Source organism: Epinephelus moara, chromosome 20 (genome assembly GCF_006386435.1).
Source record: "Epinephelus moara isolate mb chromosome 20, YSFRI_EMoa_1.0, whole genome shotgun sequence".
NCBI classification, from domain to species: Eukaryota; Metazoa; Chordata; class Actinopteri; order Perciformes; family Serranidae; genus Epinephelus; species Epinephelus moara.
In genome coordinates this window covers 4,447,623-4,475,007 of record NC_065525.1, presented here as the reverse complement: position 1 = coordinate 4,475,007, position 27,385 = coordinate 4,447,623, and the positions used below count along the sequence as shown (strand labels likewise).

The 27,385-nt window shown below is 41.3% G+C and overlaps 1 protein-coding gene across 2 annotated transcripts; it reads right to left on the bottom strand.

Annotated features, from left to right (window-relative positions):
• Positions 1-1,211: 1,211 nt before the first annotated feature.
• LOC126407383 (transcriptional repressor CTCF-like) lies at positions 1,212-27,385 on the bottom strand. Of its 2 annotated transcripts, none has more exons than XM_050072225.1 (16): positions 26,989-27,385; positions 19,734-19,914; positions 19,439-19,584; positions 19,145-19,264; positions 18,752-18,931; positions 16,057-16,269; positions 15,746-15,908; positions 11,143-11,313; positions 10,856-10,989; positions 10,429-10,549; positions 9,262-9,411; positions 7,804-7,964; positions 7,198-7,380; positions 6,957-7,089; positions 5,772-6,011; positions 1,212-4,434 (listed from the first exon to the last, which is right to left on the bottom strand). In XM_050072225.1, exons 2-16 carry the CDS (start codon positions 19,900-19,902, stop codon positions 4,187-4,189), a joined length of 2,532 nt encoding a protein of 843 aa, XP_049928182.1. In that variant the 5' UTR covers positions 19,903-19,914; positions 26,989-27,385; the 3' UTR covers positions 1,212-4,186. The 2 variants fall into 2 exon arrangements, with proteins under 2 accessions (XP_049928182.1, XP_049928181.1); XM_050072224.1 differs by lacking the exon at positions 26,989-27,385 and adding an exon at positions 22,636-22,881.

Below are 27,385 nucleotides of genomic sequence, written 5' to 3'. Positions count from 1 at the left end.
AGGTTTTACCGTGAGTCGAATTATTCACCTAGGTCTCCTCTGCTCCAAATCAAATGAACCTGCTGATTTAAACCAGTTCAATCAGGAGAGACTTGTTTTTTTAGTAGGAAAAAGGATATTTGTCAACATGTGCACATAAGAATGAAAAATGTGGACGATTAGACCCCCATAGAGATGGTATAATGAATAAGGATTGTGATGAATCCATAGTTGAATAGGGTCTAGATGCTGGTGATGGTGGAGGTGGTGAAGATGAGAAGATGAAGTGCCGATTATCTGGATGAGTAGAGGCAATCAGTAGTCAGGCAATGATTTCCAATGGGAAAATGCAGCCGTTCTCTCTCACTCTTGAAAACCACACTCCATTGAGAAAAACAGTAACATTGCTGAACACAAGAGCTGCTGGTCTACCACTGCCTCAAATAGTTATTTTGTTAGTTTTAAGTTTAAGCATATGCTATATTGAGAATATTTTCACCACTTAACCTTTCAGTCAGACAAACAGCTCCGACCGGGAAGCTGTGAATGGCTTCAGTTACCCATCTAAGATCTCCTAAAAGCCACCGGACTCCATTGACGAAACAGTAATTTTAGCTGTCTGAACACAGGAGCTGCTGGTGTACTGCTGCCTCCAACACTTACCTTATTTGTGTTAATGTTTGACTTTGACATCTAAAAGGGTTAGTTTGGATTCACACAAGAACACAAACTAACCAGTAGACCAGTGAGAAAAAATTACTGTTTTTCCTCAATGGAGTCTGGTGGTTTTGAGGAGAGTATAAATGGGGAACTGAAGCTGTTCACCGCTCAGAACAGGCTGTCTGACAAAAAGGTAGAGCAGTGGAAGTCCTCCCAATGTAGCACACACTTAAAGTGGTATTGTTTTTTAGGTGGGACTTATTTTAGGTGGCTAAAAAACATTTTGTTGCTGACCCTTCCACAACAGTACATTGCTTAGCTTCCATGTTGGACTCCAGCTTGCCTCTCCAAACTTAGAGCATGCACACTGACATTTACTGTATTTAACATACTGTCTATGGATAACTAACCGTACCACGGCAATTCAAAAAACTAAACTATCCCTTTAAATACACACACATGCCGAAGGCCTGGACAGGTTTGTGCTCCTATAGACTTCTGTCATCACATGCACACTGTAACACTGCCCCACTGCTGTATAACTGAAAGAAAAGAAGCATGCAGCAGTCATGGGCCCATTAGGATGATTTTATTTTTCATCAGCTGTACAATGTCTCATTTCCAAAAATGACGTCAAAGTTTTCTTCTGTTTTCTCGGTCTTAAAACGGACATGTTTAAAACCATCTTAAAACCGTTCTCTCAATTCTTCTGCCAAAACAAACAAGCAATGTGCAAACAAACAAAAACAATGCTGTTGCTATGAGAACAGTCAAACATCTGTCTTCCATCCGTCCGCCTGCAGAACACCATGATAGGTTGACAACAGAATATTTTGTCCTTTTTTGTTTTACAGAGTGAGATCTCAGACAAAAGCAGTACAATAAATGTTTCTGAAAGATTCTTATAAAAGTGTCAATTTGATATCCAAACACTGATTTCCTCAGAAACCTTCCATCAGTATCTTGGCACTGCTATTTTTTCTGTGACCATTTCTGTGTTCATGGTTCTTTACAGTCTTGTTTTACAATGTTGGGCATCTAACCAATGTTTTTACAGAGGAAATGGTTCAACCTGACAATAACAGGTATTGTCATAAAAGGAAGGCCACATAACAACCATCACAACCTGTGGTCAAGCCCACTAGGAAATCAGATCACTTCAGAGCTTTAAGCCCTATCACATCTTCAAAAGAATCAAATCATATGATTTGTTGAAATTTGGACCATGAAGATTACTTTTGGTTTTCACCTTGATTCACAAAGCGATCTTAACCCTGTTTTTTAAATACAAATGAGGGCTAACTCTTATCTGGAGTGACTGAGCTGGAGAGGACAAACCTCAGTGTCAGCTGCAAGGTGTAGCCCAGGGTTAATGCAACTGCAGGACTTGAGTGAATAGCTTTAATCCAGGGCTGAGGACAGTGTGGAAGAGCCCTCTTCATTACCTAATTAAGTCACATAGTACAGCAAATAAAACACACGGCTTCCAAAAACAGTATATTATCTGTCAAAAAAAGAACAAGAAGGCTGTTTTACTAGCTAAACTTCATTCAGTATGTTTTTAGATGAGTGCCCAACAGTTTCATCTTTCAGCAGATACTTAAAAACCTCGTTCCTTTACAGGTGATGCTAAACTCACCTGCGGGCCAAACGTTAAAGGAGAACAGAATGAGACAAGGCTTCTGTCATATGACTGAACCAGCTGCAGAGAAATGCAGTGGCAACTACAAATTGGCCAGAAAAGAAAACTGTCAAACAGTTATCTGTAAAACTGAAAACACTTTTGTATCGCTATGAGCAACAAAATATACACAGGAAACTGATAGTGGTTCAGATTAGTTGTGTTTGGTTGGTTAAGAGGGGCTCATCTATGGAACGAAAGCATGATGAAGAGGTCATTTTGCAAACCACCTTTACAGGCTGGGGACATGGAGTACCAGCTATGGCACCAACATGTTTACCATGTCAATGAAAACCTCAATATCCCTTTTAACCAACACATCTTTAAATCATCTATTTAAAAACATTATAAAGGTTCACAAGAAATCGAAAAGCAAAGGTTTTAATATGTGTATTTACATGCAAACCACCTGCCACAGTTGGCTGATTATTGTGGGAGGAGAGGGCTATTTGAGTTACACACTGATTCACAATCTGGTCTTAGATAACTGTTCCAAGCAATACATTAGCTGGGATGTGAATCCATTTCAAGGAAAAATAAGAGTGTCTGATATTAGCTTGCAAAACAATGTTTGAGTTTGTTACTGCCTTTTAATTCAAGTGAGATGATTCAAATGCATAGACATAATTCCATGTTAATTGAAGGATTTGGAATGTTCAAAATCACAACTTTAGTACAATGTTTTACCAACTCTACCAGGATTTTCTCCAACTGACAGGGATCATTCAGTTCATGTGGTGGCAAACGATCTCCTTCAAAATGTAGAACAGGAGAAGGAGGAACGTTAACTATGAATGACGAATATCTTCCATCAGTGAGAGGTAGAAGAAAATAGAAAACAGTTGAAAAATAACTATGTTGGTGACTGGAAACTAAATTAGCAGCTATCTCAAGTATCTCATTAGCATGAGCTGAGGGCAAGATTCCATTAGGACAAGGTTGACTGCAGGCAGCATGGATGTCAAACAGATGAACTAGAAAGCTAAATTACTGACTTCAGTTCCTCTGAATGTGATCTACCTGTGCCCATTTGCTCATGAATAAAGAAGAATCCCTCTGACAACTTTCTTCTGTGAAAGCCTCAATGTAGAAAACACCACAACATGGACCATGTGTTTACACAGGCCGAGGAGGAAAATCATAGTTTGGGGGGAAATAAAATACAGATCGTATGACTGAAAGCAAGTGGTATCTCAGTGACAAACTCAAGTACCATATACTACGCTTCATTAGGAAAAACTACATTTATATCTATATATACACATATAAAGGCTTGGAATTTGCAAAATCAGCATAGTTGCAAGAACAGCAAGCGGGACAGCAGAAAATCAGAGTGAAAGTAGATCAAATGATGTCTCCTTTTGGCAGAGCAACACAGAGAGGAGCTGAACAATAACTGCAGAGTGTGTGGGTAGAGACTGCCACAGGATGTGGCTTTGGGTAGAAACAAGTAGCAAAATACACAATGATTCATTCAGAAGACATTCAAACTGAAAAAAGCATTTAAGAGCAGAGAGCAGTCTGTCGTTAGCTTGGACGATATCTGTATATGATGTGGGAGATGACACAGGTATGTGCAGTGGGGTATGGTATGTTGTGTGTGTGTGTGTGTGTGTGTGTGTGACCCACAAACATCAGTATGCAGTTGATGTACATGGATGTGGAGTTACTGTGTATACGTATTTACATGCAACTTCCCTTCTTTGTGCATGGTTGTTTTGCAGCCACTTCAATGGAGGCAAAATGGCCGCCATGACAAGCTCACACTGATGGAACATGAGGGTGAAGGCCATGGATGTGGAAATGTTAATGTGTATTTGCCAATCTGACTCATAGTCCAGCTGCATGTGTGCGGCTGTGTTGTGTTCACCGGTCCATCATGCTGAGGATCATCTCTGGCGTCAGATCTCCGTTGGCGGCGGCGGCCGCTGTTTCTTCATTCACAGCCAGCTCAACAGTCTCCACCCCTTCCCCATCTAGCCCCACGCCCTCCACTGTCAGGGCCACTCCCTGCTCCAGAGGTGTCGCTGCAGAGGCGTCGCCATCCTCCTTCTTCACTATGATGTTCTCCACTGCTCCGGTGCTCTCATCCTCCACCTGAATGATGGCAGCAGCTACAAAACACAACAACAAAGACACATTCAGATGCTGCATTCAGGGGTTGTGAGAACAAAAAAGTGGCCATTCTTTTGAATGATGGAAAGAATAGAATTTTCCTGAAGGAGCCAAGACAATGACTGATCATCTCTGGTCTTTATGTGTTAACTGATTATTCATGATAATGCTATATTTTTGCATATTGAGCGCACATGCACTGTTAATGAAACCGTCCTCATCATATTTTGCAGTTTATTTAAGACTTGTTTGTTTACAATTCAGCTGTGATGTATTCTGTTATTTTTGTTTTTAGATGGGGTGACTAACGCTCGAACCACACTGCCTGTGTGAGCAACACGTGCATCACAGAAACTCTTGTTTTTTATTTCAGCATCGGTGTTAACAGGTTAGAGCAGCCACACTGCCAGTGTGAACAGCATTGCTCAGTGACTGCTCAGCGGGGGAACATCTCAAAATAAGAAATGTCTTGAATATGAATATTCAACAATTCATTTGAATGGGGCTTAGTGGGACAGGTAGTGTGACAGCAGCATTCACATAATACAGTAAACACTAATGGCACTAATGACAGATCAGAAATGTGCAACATTTTTTCCTGACACTAGATGCCACACAAACACCAGAAACGCCAGGTAAGTATCTGTGAGCTGTAAATTCAAATTGTGGCTTTTAATTTTGGAAATACAGTAGTTACAGCAGCAGGCCCCTCTGTCTGAGCACTGCACACATGCGAGTCACAGCAGTTCAGTGAGGGAGTCGTCACAAATTGCTCACACAGGCAGTGTGGCCTGTGCATAAATAAAGGCATGTTCGCACTGAGCACAGCACTGTACAATGGTAAAGTTTAACTGGGATTTGTTTACAGAGTTGCAAAGAGAAACTGACATGACATTTCATGAAAATGCTGCAAATTATAAGGTAGATGGAAAGATCCAAGAAGCCAGCTGAGATGTTGAGTTTCACAGTTCTTCAGCACACTCAGTAACAACTATATACATCAACCTCTCTGAAAGCTGCAGCCTGATAGGTCACTATATACAACTTTTGTTTGTGCATGTTCAGCATGACATGCACATTTCAGTAAAATAACATCCAGTCTGAAATCTAAATGCATAACAGTCATTCTCAGCTGCAATGCTTTGATAGTCCTAGTCAGCAGTTCAATTATGACTGATAGGAACTGCACTGCTTTAGCATTATGTTTATTTTTTTTAGCTGTAGTGCATGTTTCACAACACTTATTGCATATGACCACCCCAAGACAAAATGCATCCTGTTTTCCATTAAAGTGCTCAACATCAACAGGTCTAATAAATCCTGTCAGTGTTCTCACCAGAAGCAGTCGCCTTGGTCGCCACTCTGACTGCTTTGCTGGGTGTTGGAGGCTTGGGGGCATTCTTTGGGGGTCGGCCTCGTTTCCTCTTGACCGGTGGCTCATCAGGGGCTGGTACTGGGATGGCAGCAGGGGCCTGGTCCAGCTCCATGTTTTCCGGCTCCTCCTCTTCCTGCAGCAGTGCTGCTTCTTCTTCACCCTCACCCTCTTCATCCTCATCTGGTTCAGCGTGATCCTCCTCTGCATGACACAGAGATACAGCAAAGACGGAAATCAGATTAACTAGTCCAGGGTGTCTACAGTTATAAAGAAGTTTAATTTAAGATTTTTAAAGATGTTTTTAATACTGCTTAAAATTAAATTTAAGACCAAATAACATAGACCATACTTTCTGAGCTTACAGCACTGTATGTGCGATTCCACCTCCCTGATTCCCATTTCCCATACCACAACTGAAACAGCTACAGCGCAGTTTGCTTAATAAACATTTCCAGGCTCTGGCTTTAATCACCTTGAGTAACTGTTGTTATTTTTTAAGCTATTTGTAATTACATTTGCATTTTCCTGTTATTCCATAGCTTGCAAGGTCTTAGTTTAATGACTAGGACTCATTGCGTGCTCTTAAGTGTGTGAGGGGGACAAAAAAAGAGGAATTGCACACATACAGGTGTTGTGTTTAAGTATGGTACCCCATCGAATAGTGTTTCCCTCCTGTTAAAATAATGTTTCCTATGGTGCCAACACCAAAAATTACATCAGTGATGTGACTAAAAAACATTTGAGAACCAATCAATCTGAATTTAAAGACAATTTATTACTTTTTAAGGCCATTTGTTAATAAATGTGTGTGTAAGACATTTTAAAGATTATTTTTTGGGCTTTTGCCTTTAATGATCAGGACAGTGTACAGTGGGGGGGGGGGGGGGGGGGGGAGAGAGAGAGAGAGAGAGAGAGAGAGAGAGAGAGAGAGGATGATATGCAGCAAAGGGCCGCAAGCCGTAGTTGAGCCCGCGACCGCTGCAGCGAGGCATTGCGTTTGTACATGGGGCGCCAGCACTGTCCACTAAGCTACCGACGCCCTGTGTAAGACATTTTAAGATTTTTAAGGACCCGCGGCCACCGTGTAATCAGAACAGATCAAACACAGCGTCATGCCCACACTTGTATGCAATGTAAAATTCTCACCGCTGTCATCCTCATCTCTCCTGCTCCTCATCTTCCTCTTTCTCCCTCTTCTCCCTTTTTTTGGGGTTGGAGCTCCATTCTCTGCTTCCTCCACCTCACCGCTGCAGTTCTCTGCGTGTCGGGCCATGGTGTTCTGCAAGAATGCACTGTTAGGTAGCCTGTTGACTTTTAAAACATACTATTTTTTAGCCCATGTTGAACCACCTAAGAGGTATGTGACAGGTAGAAAGAGTGTTGTTACCCTGCGAGTGAAGGTCTTGCTACACTTGGGGCAGACGAAGGCTGTGGGGACGAAGTTGGGGTCATGGTAGCGTTTGAAGTGCATGTCCAGCAGCTGCTTCTGCCTGAAGGTCTTCTCACACTGGCTGCAGGCGTAGGGTTTTTCTCCAGTGTGGGTTCGACGATGCATTACCATGTGGCGCTCCTGGACCCAGCAGGACGCACAGTTATATACCACAGTTAAACCGACAGTACTGTAGAGCAGTTCAAATCACGTTTTAGCTATGGTACCGGCATTGCCCTGTATTGATCTATCTGTGGGTCTGTCCATCACTATGTCGACAACTACTGGATGGATGGCCTTCATGGTGCCTTGAGGATGAATCTTAAAGATTCTGATTATCTCCAGACTTCTTACTTGTACAGTAAAATGACTTAACATCTACCAGCAGACAAACTTAACTAAGATGGTGAGCAACTCACAGAGCCACCATCATTGCTGTAATTCAAAAATGAATATTTTTTTATTATTTCATTTGGGTGACACATTTAATATTCAAGTGACATTACTTGCTACAAGAATGCTAACCCTACGCATCAGTACTCAAAGACGTTAGTGTGCACACACCTGGCGGCAGCAGTAGTCACACATGTCGCATTTGAACCTCTTCTCGTTCTTATGGGACTTCTGATGCTGGATCAGGGCGTAGCGCTCATGGAAAACGGCGTCGCAGTAACGACACTTCTTTCCAGTCTCAATGAATGAGTGCTGCTTACGGAGATGGACACCTGGAGATGCACACACATAACAGAGGAAAACACATCAGGGGAATGAAAAACTCTGGCAGTGTAAACTATCTTGTCTGTCTGGTGATGCCTAGTTCACACTGCACAGGACTTAAGCCCTGATTTTCTGCTCAATGACACGTTTTGGTTGACAAAAGTCCCAGGTTAGAGGCAAATACAGGCAAGCGTGTATGTTTACAAAAAACAAAAAAACAAAAAAAACAATGATAAAGTATATCAGTTTAAACATTAAATAGCTTGTCTTTGTACTGTATTCAAGTGAATATACACCTATCAGCCATCGACAAGTGCCATTGTCAAAGGGGGTTTACTTGGTCTGCAACGGTGTTTAGGTGGGTGGAGCGCATCAGGTAGCATTTACATGAATGCCAGGACTCAAGGTTTCCCAATGGAACACTGCACTGTAACAAGATGATTAATGTTATTCACTTCACCCGGCAGTGGTTTTAATGTTTTGGCTGATTGATGTATGTCGAAATAGATTTACAAATAATTGCATTCGGTTTTCATTTACGTTTTTCAGTGTCCCAACTTTTTTGAAATCAAGGTTGTATCTGGACCTGTTGGGAACTTGTTGGCGAGCTACAGCCAATACGAGCGCAAGACACAAGCTGACGGCAGAGACGAGCAGTGTTGCAGTGCTCTACAAGGTATGTGTATGTGTGTGTGTGTGTGTGTGTGTGTGTGTGTGTGTGTTTAAGAGAGAGAGTAATAGTGACAGAGAAAGGGAACAGGAAAGAAAAGGTGGAGGGTAGACTATTGCACACAATAACTTACTTGGAACACTGCTTGGTCACTTTTTGACTTGTATTTTTTCTAGTTAACACCCTGTGACTGTGGGCTGTGTGTGTGAAACCCTCACCAGCCAGTATAAAAACCACCATGACTTCAAGACTCCCAATAACAGGACAGATAGTTGTGTAATGTAGACAGTGCAGCCATCTAATGACTTTGAAAGTCATGCAGTGTGAACTAAGTTAAAGGGATAGTGCACCCAAAAATGAAAATTCAGCCAGTCACCCTCGTGCCGAGGAAGGCTCAGGTGAAGTTTTAGAGTCCTCACAACACTTGCGGAGCCTCCATTAGGTGGAGTTGTGTTGCTACCCCCTCTCCCCTGGGATCTCTGCAAGTGTTGTGAGGATTCTAAAACTTCACCTGAGCCTCCCTCGGCATATGGGTGAGTAGATAATGGCTAAGTTGTTTTTTTGTGGGTGCACTATGCCTTTAAGTTTCACTGTGTGTGTGTGTGTGTGTGTGTGTGTGTGTGTGTCAGTGTTACCCAAGTCACTCTTGCGTGCGATGACAGTGTCACAGTGTGGACAGTGGAATTTGGCCACATTCTCTGTGTGTTTCTGCAGAATGTGCATCTTCATGGTTCCACTCTGGGTGAATCGGGCATGGCAGATGTAGCACTCATAAGGTTTCTCTCCTGAGAAGAGGATGGAGAATGTACACAGGTTGATCATTGCTCTCATAATCTTATGAAGTAACAATCGGGTAGGAGGTATGAAACAATGTAAGATTTAGCCCAAAAGTATAGATTTTAACAATCCTGCATCCATCAGTATTTATAGATAAATATGATACTTCTCTAGTTGGTTGTAGTTGACAATAAATGGGAGAGGTGAGCAAAAGGTCAAATGACCTCCTAACCTGTTGATTGGAATCTTTTTTTTGTTTTTCAAGGGAGCTAAAAAATAACCATATTAACATAAAGACATCACTTTATATGCCTTTATCCCCAGAATAAAACCAAAACAAACCAAAACTGGAATTGTCACCCCACGATTGTATGCCTGTAAAAACATGGATGCTTCACAGCCACAGAACAGATGATCAGGAGTTTCAAGGTAGACACCCAAGATGGGTGAAGTTGACCTTTGACTTTTTGGATATAAAATGTCATCTCTTCATTATTTTATCCTATTAGACATTTTTGTGAAGTTTTGTCATAATAAGCACATGAATATTTGAATTATGGCCAAAAAACCTTTATTGTGAGGTCACGCTGTCCTCAACTTTTGACCACAAATTTCTAACCAGTTTATTCTCAGTCCTAGTGGACATTTGTGTTAAATTCAAAGAAATTCCCTCAAGGTATTTTTGAAACATTGTATTCACAAAAATGAGAAAGACAAGGTCACAAGGATCTTGACCTGTGACAACCAAATTCTTATCAGTTCATCGTTGAGTCCAACTGAATGTTTGTGCCCAATTTGAAGAAATTCCCTTAAGGCGTTCTTGAGATATCGTGCTCATGAAGACAGGATAAATGAATGTTACGTACGTACGGACAACCCGAAAACATAATGCCTCTGACCATGGCTATCACCAGCGCAGGGGCATTAATGAAACACTGGTGCTATATTTCTGAAAACTAACATATGCCAGTCGTTCTTCTCCAGTGCTTTTGAAGGTAGAAAAGCAGTTAAGCGGTTAAGTTTACCTGAGTGTGTCCTCATGTGTCTCTTCAGTTTGTATGTGTCTCTGCTGGCGTAGCTGCAAAGACTGCACTGGAATGGACGCTCACCAGTGTGGGAACGAATGTGACGCTTTAGTTTGCTCACCTACAAAACATCCACACACAAACACATGGTCACATATCACAACACTACAGCAAAAAATGCATCTGCCATCATAAAGACATGGCTGCTGGTAACTATTTTAGACTTAGAACTGTTGTATATCTACTGTCTGAAACAGTGTAGATGAACTCTTTAACTTCCTCCCTCAGAGCTGCTGACTAGACAACTGTGGATGTATCCTTCACTGTTCTTTATTCCTGACTGAGTGGATGTGGGTGAAAGTGAGTGTAGCAAATGTAAAAGATTAAACTTTGTAACAAAAACAAAGCAGACAGGAGCTTGTGTTACCTCCACACTGGCGTAGTCACACATGGAGCATTTGAAGGGTTTCTCGTGTGTGTGTTTGTAGCGACGATGACGAACCAACTCTCCACTGGTCACAAAAGCCATATCACAGTCTGTGCACTTGTGTGGACGAGTTCCTGCATTAAAAAAAAAACCAAAAGGACACGTTTTAGCTATTCTTGCATGGTAATGGAAAACCGAATCAGTCACCTGTCTCCTTTGAAACTAGTCCTACTGTTGTGGTCCCATTAGAGTCTAATGTTAATAAGAAGAGGTGTAGTTGTGTATACCAGTGTGTGTATTGAGATGGTTTCTTAGCAGGGTGACTGTCCTGAAGGCTCTTCCACACAGGTGACATTTGTGAGGTCTCTCGTCTGTGTGGCTCTTCATGTGTCTGTCCAGGTTGGAGCGTCGAGGGCACGTGTAGCTACACAGCTCACACTGAAACGTCTTCTTCACTCCTAACACATGACAACGACACACACACCTCACATTCAATTACAGTGTTTTTATCATTTTCCCGTAGCTACTGTCTCCGCGCAAAACAAAGACATAAGAGATACTTAAAATCGCATCTGAAGCATACCTGAGAACTGAACAAAAACTTTAATAACTTATTATATTAAGCTTCAGTTACAATTTGTGATTTTTGAAAAACAGAATTTTGTAGAAACAATAAAAAGATGATGTTTTCATCACAATACAATTTCACTTAAAGTCGATGAGCAATAACAGTGAATAGTCAGATACCATTTTTTTTCATCACTTTTAGCATACGTGACCACTCATCTCATTCTGAGGCAAAAACAACAACAACAACAACAACAACAACAAAAAAAAACAAAAAAAAAACTGATGACACAGTAAGACATGTCGCATTTTTGTGTACAGGAGCCTGCAGCCAATAAATGCAGTGGACTCTGAACAGAAGCTAATCCTGGCAATCTTTTCTCTTCTGCATAGGGTGCTTTCACGCCTGTAGTTGGATTCATTTGGTTCACACCAGAGGGGAAAAAATGATACATTGTTGCATTTTAGTTTTAGAGTTTTTGCAAATGAACAAAGAGGAGTAAACATGAAGTTCTACTAAATGACAAGTAACTTATTGATGGGACAGTTTTCTCATTTGTCATCCTGCATCATCAGGATCAACATGGAGAAATCATATTCTGGTGACTGACAGAAGTTTATGTAGCAGCACTTCAATGCTTAGAATGTCTTTATATTTCTGTTCTTTGGTTTCATAAAGAGCTCATAGAGCTGTAACTAGGGCCGTAACGGTACATGTATTTGTGTCGAACCGTTCAGTTCGTGACTTTCGGTTCGGCACGACCCTGTACCGAATTATTGGGTGCAGGATATTATTTTATCTTATTTTGTTTTATTTTAATTCCATTTTTGCGAGCCGAACCATTTAAAATATCTAGTTCCCCGATGGACATAATTGAGTGACGGACAGAGTCCGACTGTAAATCTCCGCTTTCACTTTTTTTTTTTATTTGTGCAGCGCATTCTCACATTTTGACAACATGGCAAGTGAGCCTGACGAACCTGAAGACCCACCCGCAAACCTTAAGTCCTCCGTTTGGGAACACTTTGGTTTCAGGGTAAAATACGAAGATGGAAATAAACAAGTGGACAAGACAAAAGCAGTGTGCCGACACTGCAGAACAGCGGTCGGGTATGTACTTGGAAACACGTCTAACATGCTAACGCATCTAAAGCGACACCACCCGAGTTTGAACGTTAACCGGCACGACTAGAAAAAGCAATCTGGTGCAAACTACGATATCGTCGTCGTTTAAAAAGAAAGAGCGTTTCCCTGACCATCGCGCTAAAGAAATAACCAACGCCATTGGAGTTGAGTAAAATTGTTTAAGCTGCACTTTAGATATAAGCATGTTTTGTTTACTGCACTTTAACAAAGTGGGAAAGCTAAGTAAGTTCCTAGTAAAACTGAATCTGAGCAGGCTTTAAAGCTGACCAGCTGCACTATACTTTTTATTTTAATTGAGTAAAACTGTTAAAGCAGAAATGTATATTTATATTTTTCATTCAAAAAATGTGTTAAAAAAACAGCAGGATTTTATTTTTCACTTTTATATTTCTATTTTCATTCAAACAATGTGAAAAAGCAGGATTTTATATATATTTGTTTCATTCAAAAATTGTGTAAAAAGAGTTAACTGCTGTGGTGGTATGTTTTAATAAGGTTACCAATAAGTAAAAGATATTTAATAGTTGTCTATTTTTTTCATTACTGTACCGAAAAAAACCGAACCGTGACTTGTGTACCGAGGTACGTACCGAACCGTGATTTTTGTGTACCGTTACACCCCTGGATGTAACTGATTGTAAGCATCACAAGTAGGCTATTATTAAGCCCCCTTTCCACCAAGCAGTACGGTACGGTTCAGTTTGGTACACGTTTTTCCGTTTCCACTGTAAAAAGTTGTGGATGGAACCAATGGAACCGTGCCGTACCATTACCATTTTTGGTACCCCTTCTGTTGGGGTACCTAGCACACAGATCTGGTACTAAAAGGTGGAGCTATGAACACTGCAGTCTGTTGATGTGTCAGGAGCAGACGGTCACTCTGCTCAGGGCAGAGTTGTGGCTGGTTTGAGGCAGAACCACTGTTCATATCGTGGAGAGTTTAATTAGTAGACTGCAACTATATAATATAAGGATGTTTTGCTGCCTCTTGAAGCAGCCGGAGTCGGAGGAAAAAGTAAATTCATTCACTGGGCCAACTGCCGGGATTTTTTAAGGTGGAACATTAACTTGTAATGTTACTCAACGCACGAGCTGACGATGTGAATCCATCAGCACACCTTAAATATCCACATGACAACTTTGACCATTACTTGAGTTTTTATATGACATACACTTTTAGTAATGAGTGGATCTTCAAGCGTTAAAACGTATCAGTTTTCACCCGGGTTATAGGAACTGCATATATTCTAATCCTCACTTGAAGGGGAAAAAAAGGGTCGCGTATCGTCAGGCTACGGCATCACCCCAAGCTTGCCTGAGAAGGACTACATGCACAAACCCGCTATATTTGAAAATCCCATGGCGAGATACTCTCACTGCAGCCTGTTTTATTTTGTTCTGAAAATGTCGTTGTGCAGCCTAGTTCTGGACGATAAACAAGGTGCAGACGGAGAAGTGAGTGACAACAACCCTGCTCACATTTCAGGGCACGGTTTAAGGTGGAAACGCTAGGGTCTAGGTACCATGTCTGAAGGGTACTTTTGGTTCCAAAGGTACCATACCGAAAAATGTTTGGTGGAAACAGCTTTAGACTGCAAATCAATGGCATGTTATGAAAAACGACTAACACAGAGACAGATAAAAAGAAGGCTTGCAAAAGCCTTGTACAGTATTGATTCAGGGCTTAATACTGTGGGATCACTGTCACACACTTTTTAATGAACTTAATGAATAGACAAAGTACACGGAGTCAAATACAATAATGGCAGTTTTAACAGCTTTTTAATGAGGGAATATACCCTCACTGAATAAATGGGTTGTGGGATATACGTGGCCTCTACCAGGATCAATTCTAATTCTAAGTCGCAGACAGATTTCACGATCAGCAGATGGACTCATTATTGGTTTAGCTGTTGCTAAAATCACATATCTGCTATCATAAAATCCTGTGATTGGTTTGTTTTCTTTCACATTTGGACAGGGACCAAGACCCAGTTGTTTGGTCCACACTTGGGAACAACTGACATCCTTCACACTAGCTAAAATGAACCGTACTAACTGTGCAAATGGACCTGAGTTTGTTTTAACCGAACCTAAAGGGTTAGGTGTGAAATCACCCTTAGACTCTAAGCTGGTGCACATAACCATCATATATTGAGCAATGTAAGAATGCAAAATAAACATAATCAAAATAATCAAGAAAATGTTCGTTCTTGTTTAAAAAATGGTCTAAAAAACATTTCATTTTCAGATTAGGTTAAACAAATGTTGTTGTCTTTGTTATTATATTAGCACTGACGACAGAAATAATGAGACTGTGATAAGAACATAGTAGTATTACAATGCATCGTTATATGTTGTGAGTCTCCAGGACTCACAGGTTGTCATGTGATTGGGTCCTCAATAAATGTTCTATTTTTGACAAACTGTAGTGTGAAACCTGTCTTGGATGTCATATGAGAGGCTTGGGCCTTATCACTCTATTACAGTACAGAAATCCTGACGGCATGATTTTCAATATCATCAAAAATACAGACGCTTATCTTTCTCTTAACCTCACAGTAAGAGGCTGCATTAAGACTGTACTGTGTGTAGTGCACAGCACGAACCACCAGAGGCCAGTCTCTACTGGTGGAGCAGGCAGCTGAGCTGAGAAATGACTGTGAGTGGTGGGATTAACAGTACAGGACAGGTGGCTAGCAACAGCAGAAAGACTGCAGGGAGAAACATATTTTTCCCATCTAACTCAGTAAATTAAGGGTTTATTGTAGACTGACCAGTTTTGGTGAGTTTTATTTTGCTTATGTTGATTTGAAATGAAGTGTGTTTTTCGAAGCATTCACAAGGCAACTAAGCTTGTCTTTTTTCAGTAAAAGAGAAACTTGAATTCTGGGTGCGTTCAACGTTTCTCCGTTTCAAAAGGTAAATAGGTGTAAAAATATACCTTTCCTGACTTTTGTGAGTTTGTATTGTTTATTTATTAGACTCACCATTAGACACCTTTTAAATGTTTATTTGAACAACAGAACATAGATAGAGTTTGGCATCTTGACTCTGGCCTCATTCCTCCCCGCAGATATCTTAGGGAGTGATGATTACCACCCCCCCCCCACCTTTTTTTTTGTGTGTGTGTCATTGCCATTACACCACTAGTCCAGCAAACAGCAGGTTCTCACCTTTCTTTTTGATCTTAGTGGGTTTGGGTGGTTTCATGTTGCCCACCACTTTCTCAGCATTGACCTCAGACAGAAGGCCTTCCTGCTGTTCCTCTTCAAAGTCATAGACACTGACATCCATGTCCTTGTCTCCTTCAGCATAACGCAGACGACTCTTTTTACCCTGGACAAAACAGCAACTCATTAGACCTCATCATCAGCTGACGACAGTTAAAGACACACCTGTCAACATGTTGTCTAAGTCCAGTTCAATTACAGAGAAGACTTTTACTTCCACTACAACAGATATTGATAACACACAACTAGCTGACCTTCTTGGTCTTCTTGATAGCTCCAGATGGGGGCTGATAGTCTGGGTCTTTAGCCCAGTTTGGGTCGTCAGTCGGGGGTGGAATGGGTTCATCCTCCCCTTCTTCAAGTAGCTGATTTCCAACCTCCTCATCTTCCTCCTCTTCAGGGTGGGCTTCTCCTCCCTCCTCCTGCTCCACTGTCTCTACCTCCCCATTAGCACCAACCTTGACAACCTACACATCAAATGCATTCACTGTTTGGTCAATTAATCACTTAGGGAAACTCGTGACTGGTTTTATTCTGTAGTTGCTTAAGTGTATGAGAGAATGATGTTCCTGATGGAATTATGGGTTCATTCACTTATTTCTAAAATAATGCCAATCTTTACTGTACTCTGTGTTTGTCCACCTCAGCCTGCTAGTGTTGCAGCCCTGCTCTCTATTCTGACATACAGTGCATTTCACTGTGAGGAAAAATTAGAGTGTATGAATGTAAAAAAGAAATTGGATGCACTATTGCAGAACACACAGATTTTCTAATGGGAAATGCAATGGGGAATGTTACAGGCTGATGCTATGCTGTATTTGTGGGAAAAACATATCTAGCCAAAGACAAAGTTTTGTCTGTGAACTTTGTGAGCTATAATGGAGCCCTATTTTGTACTTTTGTTTAATAAGGTTACTGTTAAGCCATGTTTTATGTGTGTTTTAGGTGTGTTAGTTTAGTCAAACTGAACTGCAAACACAGTGAAACCCCATAGAAAACCCACTACTAATTAACATTTTGGGGGTGTAACTTCAGAGTGCCCCAGACACACCACAACACAACTTTAAATTAGCCTTTTGAAGGCAGAAAAAGTAGTTTATCTATTTTACCTTGTGTGGCCTTTACACCGATGTAATAACATTCAAGTCAGACTTAAAGGATAACGTCAGCATTTTTTGACCTGGACCCTGTTTCCCCTTGCAAATTGATAAGAGAGACAAGAGACTGCAACAACAATTTCTGAAATTGGTTTAGTATTGAGGGAGCTGGAAGCAGCTGGCAGCCATGGAACGAGCTGTAATGGAAGCACATGGGGCCACTAAACGTCATCACTGTGTGTCCATTAAAAGTGGTTATTTTTGCCACAGAGCAGCTCAGATTGTTATTATAAGTGTCTGAAGTGTCTTTACCTTTCACTTGATCCGGTCGATTTGTTATTGCCTCGTTAAGTAGAAGTCTCTCTCTGAAATATCATGAGGAAGCTGCTGGCTCCCTCAATACTAGAAAAGTTTCTAAAATCGATCTCTTTAAAGGGCCAGTGTGTAATATTTGGCATGGTTTATTGTCAATCTGAATCTGAATATTCTACCCATTAATATGTTAATACAAGTGTATGATCGCTATAAAATAAAATTCGTTTGGTTTTCGTAGCCTTATAATTATGCTTTTATATATATATATAGCAAGGGCCTTGCTTTAGAGAGATCGCCATCTTGCACCGCTATGTATGTAAGGCAGCCAGAGCGGACAATCCAGCCAGCCAGAGAACGCGTTACGCGTGTGTAAATAAACCAACAAAGACAGCGGAAGGAAGGAAGAAGGAGGAAGAAACAGCAGAGTGTTAGTAGTTCGTCGATAGAGAGTAGTGAAAAGTTTTTTTAGTTATAAAGTTTGCGAATGGACCACACTTACCACGCAACAGGAGAGAATGAACCCGAACCGTCATCTGCGAGGAAAAGAAGACGCAACTTCACTCCTTGTGATGCACTCTCTGCGGCGCTTTTCCTCCTGATGATATATCTCCCCAACGATGGTAGCAGTAGCACCGAATCCCATTCTGTGCATTCAGCCTCTCTTCTCGCCCGCTCAGCATCAAACACATGGAGTTCCTCATCTGTATGCTCCGGCTCAAACAGGTATGGCTCTGGGTCTGTGTCCGCTACAAGAAACTCTTCAAAATCGCGTTCAAAGTCGTCCATTGCAGCTACTATAGTCCGGAGATATTGCTAGGCTAAATAAACAGCTGAGCTCTGTTTACCGGCTACGCTGTCAGTCAGTGTGCGGGCTGGAGATTGAGCAGAGAGGGGATGGGGGTGCCCACTCGGCATGGTAAACGAGTATGTGTGTAAAGTTATGAAGTGTGTCTGTTACGCTAGAAGAGTCAGAGTTTGGGACGGAGTGGAGTGTTACCGGAGTTTCTGGAGTGCTCAAATATACGGGCCTTTTTCCCGAACGCTCCTCTGGTCTCCTGCTCGTGAGGGATTCATTACAATATAGTAACATGGCTTAGATTTCTAAATAAACATTCACCTCGTCGCTAGATAGACCTACTCCTGAAAAAGTCGTGCGCAAGGCTTTTAGTCCCTACGAAGCCACCGTCATTTACCCGACGGGAGGGGTGAGCGAGTGAGCCCTGCAATCTAGAATTTGACCACTGATGTCACTGTTTTCAACCCATTTTACACACTGGCCCTTTAATTAACTGACACAGGGAAATAGGGTCCAGGCTGAAAAATGCAGAAGTTATTCTTTAAGCCATGTTGGAAGTTTTACACAGAAGTTTTTAGAAAAATTAAAATGGTGAGGTTTATGTAAAATGGACTCAAATGTTTTTATGTGGCATTTCTGCCAGAGGCCTAAAACTTGATGAGGTTGCTAATTTTGAAATTCAGTCACACATTAGTGTTAAACATTTGAGTTAAAGCCTGATCCATAAGTCTGTTTGTGTACCTGAAAGCCCTCAGGCAGCGGCAGGGTGTGGCAGATGACTGGGTCTCCGTCCTTTGGCATAGCAGTGGTGTCTACAAAGGTTCCTTGCTGCAGGGCCTCCACAGTAGTGGCAGAAACAGGCACCTGGACCAGCTGGAGCTCCCCAAGACCCAGAGCTGCCTGCTCCTCCATGTTTACCACCTGACAACAGAGAGACCTGAGGTCAGCACACATGTCCGGGGAAACAACAGGTTATCTACGAAAACAAATTCAATATCTAAGGGTGGATACAACTATTGGGGCTATATCTTCTTAAAGGCTTACATACATCTTTTGAATCCAGCTTTTCTCCCACAGGAACAAACTGTGAAATAACTGGAAGATGTGGAAGATGCTATCATGTAGAGCACCTACCTGCAATGTGATGATTTGAGTCTGGTCCACCGTTGTTACAGTTGCTTGGTGAGCAGCACCCGCTACCCCTCCAACAACACCCACAGTTGCTGATGTTCCCCCCACAGCAGCATCTATCACCTGCAAATCAGTGTTATTTTAAAGGGCTGTTACATGAAACTTTGAGTAAACCAACAGCTCCAGCAAACATGTTAGGCGTCCTCACTTTTAGCTGATTTCATTTCTAAAACTAGAGTGACATCAGCAATAATTAAACTTTCCTGTGAGACCAAGCCTGTCTAACAGAGAGCTTACCTCAGTCTTCATCTGCAACAAAGTGGGATCCAGTGAGTCCATAACCATCATTTCAACCCCTGCTCCACCTTCCACACCAACCCCCACCCCAGCTTCCATCAGCTGCTGCTGGGCCTGGGTGGCTGCTACCATTCCTTCACTGTGACCTGAAACACAACATTGCTGGGAATAAAATACTGACCTACATTCTCTACAAAAACGTACATTATTGCTTCTACTTGAAATATAAATCTACTACTTTGTGCTCTGGTTACATAATGAATGCAGGACTACTTCATGTCCAGTTAGTAAGAACCTTGTTCCAGGACGACTCCAGCTTGTCCCTCTACCACGCCCCCGGCCTCCGCAGCTTGCTGGAGGAGGTCAGCCACCATGGCATCCTGGCTGTGAACAGCCTGGATGGAGGGGAAGTCTTTGGTGGGGACCTCCACCACCCCTACACCCTCTGTTGGCCCTCCGTCCATGCTGGGTAGGAACTGAAATATGGCATTGTGGAAACAAACACTATCAGCAGTATATTACCTCATCTCTGATTCCAAGTTCTCCCCATTGTTGGTCCACATTGATGCTGAGCAGGGTTAAACACTGGAAATTGACACTTTTGCATTCACCACAAATTCAGACCAAAATCTTCCTTTTCCCCAAATAAAATCCTCACAATGTGCATCTTTATGTTCATATATTGAAGATTGTTGTATTAAACTGTTTCATCTGACCAAAAGTCCAAACCCACAAAACACTGAATTTACATATAAGATTTTCAAAAACTACATATATTCACATTTGAGTTGCTGGAACCTTTGTTTTTAGTGTTATGCTTAGATAATTAACTATTAAAATGTGGTTAATCAACTACTTGTTTTAGCTCTGACACTCTTTTATATAAACACTGAGGCAAATCTAGTAATGGTATATTATGAAAAACAGATTACCGAAAATTCAGAATCACTGGCTAGTATACTTTATAATTACATTAGAATCTGGACAAACACCATTCTGTGACTTAACATCTGTAGTTCCATTTAAAATCAAATTTTGTTTATGACAGAAATTCCAGCTTTCCCCCCAAAAAAGACAAGGCTTTTAATACTATTTGTGTGTATGCAGTGGTGCTTGTAACTTAAAAAAAAGGGGTTTACTGCACCATTTGGTGTTTCTTTTCCCTATTTTATACAGAATTTTGCCATGGCCGAATCCAACCAAAATTACAATAATGTACAGTCGAACTACTTCAAATTTTATACGACCAGGGGGACATTTTGGGCAGCTTATCTTGAACCTAATATGGAAGAGTTTTTAAAAAAAAAAAAAAAAATCATATTAGGACTTCTTTTCTTCGATTTAATAAATATTTACTCATATCAATCAATTGATATTATGGACTAATGACTTCTACACTTAATTATCAACTCCTCATGATTACAACAGTGTTCATGATTTTTTCATAAAATATTTATAAAAATACGATATGATGTGTGTTCTGTGTGCCCAGTGAAGTGATACTTACTTGATATTAAATCTTAAGCCCCTTTTACACTGCCAGATTTTCTGCGAATGTTAGGCCGTTTTGCCGGCAAGCTGTGAGCGTTAGACAAACAGAGCCGGATTGGCGAGTTAAGCGGAGGTGCCCAATTTTCCGCCTTGTAGGGTAGTCATATTGGCGGAACTCTTTTAGTTTAAACAGACCGAGGCGGTCTTCCGCAACAGGAGGGGCTGTTAAAGACTTGTGGGAGGAGCTGTTGATGATGCCGCACGTGCGACCCACTGGTGTTGGATAAACAGGAAACAGCTGATAGCAGGAATTAGTGAGCAGTTAGTAGCAAGAGGGAATCACAAACCTGACAGACACTGTAATGATGAGCAACTGAGGAGACAAGGAATTGTGCACCATTCTTGCCCTCGCAAATGAAGAGGCCATTAACCGTCAGATGACGGGGACGGTGAGGAGCGGGCCAACTTACGAGAATCGCCAAAGGGCTGACTAGCCGCGGCTTCCCTCCCGTGTCACTGGTTACGTCACACGCTAAGCTACACGTTTTGTTACTTGCTCACGCTCCCCACTGCTCCGAAAAAGGCGCATTATGTATAAACATTCCCCGCACTCCCCGATTTTGTTTTTATACTGCCAATGCTGAAAAAAGACTGACTGGGATTTCCTGCAAATTCGCACAATTCCTATCTAATAAGGGCTTAAGTCACTGAGCCACATACAGTTACTGAAAAAAAAACCGCCAATATGTTCTATAAATTATTATTATTTATGTTGAATAAAATAACTAAAAATTATGAAAATATGTGTGCTACATGAGACCAATTTAGTATATTTTTGTTACTTTTTTTAATAGAAATATTCACTAATATTGGCAAGTCAACATGACGGTATTGAAAAACATCGGTCTGAGTTATTTAAATAGTAGGCCTAATACAATGATGATTTCTCAGTCAGTTAAACAGAGGGCTGTCCTCTTGTTGCCAACATAAGGTGAAACTGAGTAAAGACACTACAGCTGGGTCTGCACTGTTGAATATCCAACTTCAAACTAACTTCACTGTGGTGCAGTGTTTACAGTGCTACTTTACAATGCTGTGCTGCTCCTCATGTCTGTACATGCATAGAAAGTGTCCTGTCTTCGCTCCGAAACATTATCACTTAAATTTTTTTTGTTGCTTAAAAAAAAATAGATGTGTGTTGAGCATAAACTGTTTAATGAGAGCATGTGAAAAGTTTCAACTGCATGAGGCTTACAGTCAATGCATGAGTTGGCAGCTGTACCAAGTTATGAACACTGATGGATGCAGAGCGGATGATCACATGGACAGCTAAAATTTTAAGTGCACTACTATGTATATGCATGTGGTATTTTGAGCCCTGGTGGTGTTACCAGCAAGTAGCCTTGCTGTTTTAAGTTACAACAAACCATTAAATCCTAGTGCTGAGCATAGTTTACGCTTGTGTCAAGTTAAATCCACCCACAGTGAGCTGGCAAAGTTTAACTATTTTGAATCTCAGTGTTCTTGATCGACATCTTTGGTTACCTACATGGCCCGCTGCACAGTGTAACCAACTGTTCACTACTGACTTTTGACCCACAGTTTGGTGAAAAAGGTGTGTCTTAGAGAATATCAGTGGCCAATTTGACATATTTCAAAAAAGCCATTCTTGTAAAATTGTTGGCACTTTACATTACTAATGTTACCTGAAATAGCAACGATAAACTGTAACTGTCATGATTTCTGTAGACTTGGCCGCAGCCTGCAGGGTTTTGAGACAGGTGATCTCCCTTTTTGCTTTGCCGCTGAAAGCCCTGAGCTTTGCTGAATCCAATGTCTGCTATCTGACTGTCCCTGCCAACCTGAGAGAGGGAAGAGGAAAATGTTACACAGCTGCACCTAGACACAGAGATGTTTCCTTCACATACAAACACCATGACTTTATCAGCCTACACATCTCTGATGTTAAATGTTCTGTTCAAGACACTTGCATTCACGTGAGGCTTTAGGCTGCTACCTGACTGTAAACCTGCAAGAGGGGAGGGAGAATACATCATCACAATGAGATGGGCAGATACATTCACTCTACTACTCAGTGCTTCCATAACAGCTCATCTTCTCTTTTTATTTTTCCAGCTCAGCAGCTGAGAATGCCCCTGTTTTCTGGAGTATACTATTAAGACCAAGTGATTAAGTGAAGTGGTGAACGAGGTTACTCAAACTGTCACACATAAAAGGGACTGCTTAATTTTCAATTTGCTGTGGGTGTCAATCCAACTTTGAATAAACAGTTGAAGAGATTCTTTGCAGTCTTCCAAAACAACTTTCATTCACACAGTGCCTTCCTTATTAGGCAAAGAAGCTTTATACCAAGCAAGACCTCATTTGCATCTAGAAGCAGCAGGAATGTTCAAGACATAAGCCCCTTTTACACTGCGAGATTTTCCGCGAATGTTGGGCTGTTTTGCCGGCAAGCTGTAGCGTTTAGACACACAGAGCTGGATTGGCGAGCTGATTCGAGGCGCCCAATTTTCCGCCTTGTAGGGTAGTCATGTTGGCGGAACCCTTTTAGTTTAAAAAGAACGAGGCGCCCATCCACAACGGGAGGGGCTGTTGACGACGACGCACGTGCGACCCACTGGTGGTGGATAAACAGGAAACAGCTGATAGCAGGAATTAGCGAGCAGCTAGTAGCAAGAGGGAAATGCAAACCTGATAGACACTGTAAAGATGAGCAACTGGGGAGACAAGGAAATGCACGCCCTCCTTGCCCTCGCAAACGAAGAGGCCATTAAACGTCAAATGACAGGAACAGTGAGGAACGGGCCAACTTACGAGAGAATTGCAGAAGGACTGACCAGCCGCGGCTTCCCTCCCGTCACTGTTTACATCACATGCTGAGCTACATGTTTTGTTACTTGTTCATGCCCCCATTGCTCCGAAAAAGGCACATTCTGTATAAACAAAAGTAGGTAGGCAGCATTTTGCTGCACTCCCCGATTTTGTTTTTATACTGCCAATGCTGAAAGAAGACTCATTGGGCTTTCCTGCAAATGTGCACAATTCCTGTTTAAAAAGGGCTATAGATTCCACAAGCTGACGGAAAAACATAAAATAAGGGTCTGTATAATTTTGAGCTTGTAAAACCATGTTCAAAAATAATGTGTAAGTCTGTGAGTGTTTATCATCCTTCTTAAACATGTGGTTAAAAACAGTAAGTTGATTTAATGTGAACGGGTAGAAAACATTTGTAAACAGACACCCTGCACTATAACTTAACAAAATGCTTTCTGCTTTAACAGCTGGACATAACACCAAAATGCATACCTTATTAACTCAAATGTGTTTGTGCAAATGCAACTTTAGTTTTATACACAATGTGGGACACTAAATAAACACTTATAAACATTATATGTTGGGAGGATTCCCACTGAAATTGGGCCAATATATTTTGGATGATCAGTAACTAGATTTGGGGTCATTTAGAAATTGTTTCTCCATTAGGCTACATAGTTAGGTGGTACCCTACGTTTTCTCTCAAGGGACCTCCTTTCTGTCATTGAGTAAACTGATGAGGCCTGACTAAGTGACCTATTTTATCAATATTCCACATTATATTCAGTACATAACAATAACAGTGCAGAATAACCGACAAACTGAACAATTAACCCAAATGCATAACTGCAGGAAGTTTGTGTAAAATGAGCTATCATGATCTGTTTCAGCAGATTATATTAATATTACATAGGAGATGAGTTCCCTGATACTTGTAGGAGCTTTTTATACAATTCTCTGTATCATTTTTTAACAATCACACTAACTTAAATGCTTCTTTTTTTTTTGAGTAATTCTATGTTTTCTTTTTTTTCTTTACTTGGCCATTGTTCTTGGCCATTGTTCTGTTAGCTCTTTGGTTGTTTCAAGTGCACACTTTTCTAATGCAAGTTGAGGCTGTTTAGCAGAGAGTGAAGGCTCTGTGCATATAGAAGAAGATATACTTTATTAATCCCTGAGGGGAGGGGATTAATAAAGTCCTTGTGGACTTTACTGGCAATATGTTTAGTTGGTGTTCAGGTCTTCACTGTGGCCCATCAGATTTTTTTATTTATTTTATAGCACGAATAATAATCTAATAAAAAAAAAAAAAAAAAAAAAAAAAAAAACTTTCATTTTCTTCACAGTGTTGAATAAAATTCTAACTGTCCAAATACCAATATCAGTACTGGGCCTAAGCACATCTGGTTATTTTGACTCTATCGCTATACATTCTCAAGAGATTTTTTTTGTATAAGACAAGCTGAGTTGTTTTTTGGTAATAGTTAACAACAGACCTTAAAATGATTTCCAAGCATTTCACAAGCTTAAAATCTTGCTGGCCCTTTTCTGAATTCAAAGAAATTTTCATTGGTGGGTTTGGTCCATGCTGAATTACCACTTATTCGCCCTAGTGCAAGACCCAGACTGTCTAAATCTAAAGACCCTGTAGGTCATTGAGTTAAACGATTTGCATATTTGGTCAAAAGATGATTTAACTCTTTAACCTTGCCTGCGTCATATGCTGGTTGTAGACATGACGCATATTTTAAATGAAGTAGCTTTTAACATTAACAATCAAAGTAGCTAATAAGATGGACTCTGAGTGTGTGTACTTGAGATGATGTCAATTGACCAACTGTATTCACTCATTTAAAAACACTGCAGCTGTATTCCGATCTCAACGGGATAAATACTGACAACTTGGGAAATGTAACCTGTATGTATTAGTGATGAGGAGTGTAGCAGCTGCATAGTCATGTTTGTGACAATACCTCTGTTTGTTAGGTATGGCATGTCATGACATCTTATCTTTATGTTGCTAAATGGTGGAGGCTCTGGAATAGGCCTTCATAGAGGCTTTGACTCACAGTAACGTTACATCAAATATACCACAACACAGCAATGATACTGAGCGCCCAGCCGGGCAGCTGTCGCCTCCTTGCACAGCGCTTATATAGCGGTATTTTTGTAGCTCTCCAAGCCGAGTCGTAGAGGGAGCTCTCTGCTATAATATATATCTGTGGCTATGATGCTCTAGGTGGGCTTAGAATAGAGACAAGCGGGCGACGGGTGCAACAACAACTGCCAAATCCGACCGCAGCGCGATGACAGGGAATAAAAGAAGAGAAATGCAGTGCTCGATCATGGAAGATGGCTGATTTACGGAAAACACAAATCGAGTATTTGGTCTTAGTGAATCAGTGGCCGCTGTGATCGCCGTTTTGCTGTGAATGCCTCGTCATTCTGTTTTCTGCGCTGGCCTTAACGTTACAGTCTCTGTGTGTATATTTCGCTACCAGGAAATCCTTAAGTAGATGCGACAACCTATTCAGTTAAACGAACTACTATAGCTAAGGTTAGCTGTGGACATTTTGGGGGACTCCGGCGCTTTCGATACTATCAGACATAATGTTACTAAAGGCACTGGGTGGGGATAGGCCTAGACTGAATTGACCAAACGTTAGCTGTTTGGCTAACGCGAGTTGCTACATAGATTTCTTCAAATAAATCTCTGGTTTAATGTTACATAACATACTTAAAAGTACTGTCAGCTGGGTAAAAAAGCGACTCGGTGTTTGTGTGCACTCACAACTTAACGGCATCGTTCACGTAGGAATGCGTGTTGATTTTACACTCGGCATATATGAATGCAAAGAAACTAGCATTAGCTAAGGGCGATAACTTAAACCCGCCAGTTTCCATGTCGTCAAGGCAGTAAAGACTGGAAACAAAGAAGCGAGAAAATGGACGCCTCGGCCTAAACTCTCCAACCAAATCATCCAAGTATTCGTAACTTATCCTCGACGGTATTTTCACAGATACATGTAAAATACAGTGGGCTGTGTGTACATTTATCGCAACTTCGGATATTTAAACGTATTTTGACGGGTTTTTCAATAACGATAGAGGGAGACAAACACTCTCCGACGAGCTGCCCGGACCCAGAGCCCCATCGTGACACCTAGAGGCCGATTAAAGATCCTGCAAACTCCCCCCTTATCAGAAAAGTAGTGATACTTTACCTCTTTTTGAGTGTTTCTCTTCCCCTTTAACTCGTCCGAAAGCAGGGAGTCTGTGCTACAAAGTTTAATAGGCTGAGAAGAAATGCAGGCTTCTTCGCAGTTTGTTTTAATCCCTCTCCCGCTTTAGCAGAGTAGCCTCTGCCACAAAATGGCAGTTGGGAGCTCAGTGCGCCTGTGCGGCCGCTGGGGGGTGGTGTCGAAGCTGCTGCAGACACCCTGATTGGCCAGGAGGGGCGCCCCGTTGGAATACATTGAAGCCCATTTATCACAATGTTAGGAATAGGGCTTCTTTCCGGACCCTCGGATATATGAGATTTACTATTTGAAAAATTAATTAAACAAACATAAATACATTAACATAAACAGTATATACACACACACACAGAACTAACCGTAC

Coding starts and splice junctions, on each gene's coding strand:
- LOC126407383 (XM_050072224.1), bottom strand. CDS start 22,866: ATGGTGTTTGTATGTGAAGGAAACATCTCTGTGTCTAGGTGCAGCTGT. Junction 9,412..10,428: donor ACACATGAGGACACACTCAG/GTAAACTTAACC, acceptor TCCTCTTCTCAG/GAGAGAAACCTTATGAGTGC. Junction 7,965..9,261: donor CGCACGCAAGAGTGACTTGG/GTAACACTGACA, acceptor GTGCATCTCCAG/GTGTCCATCTCCGTAAGCAG.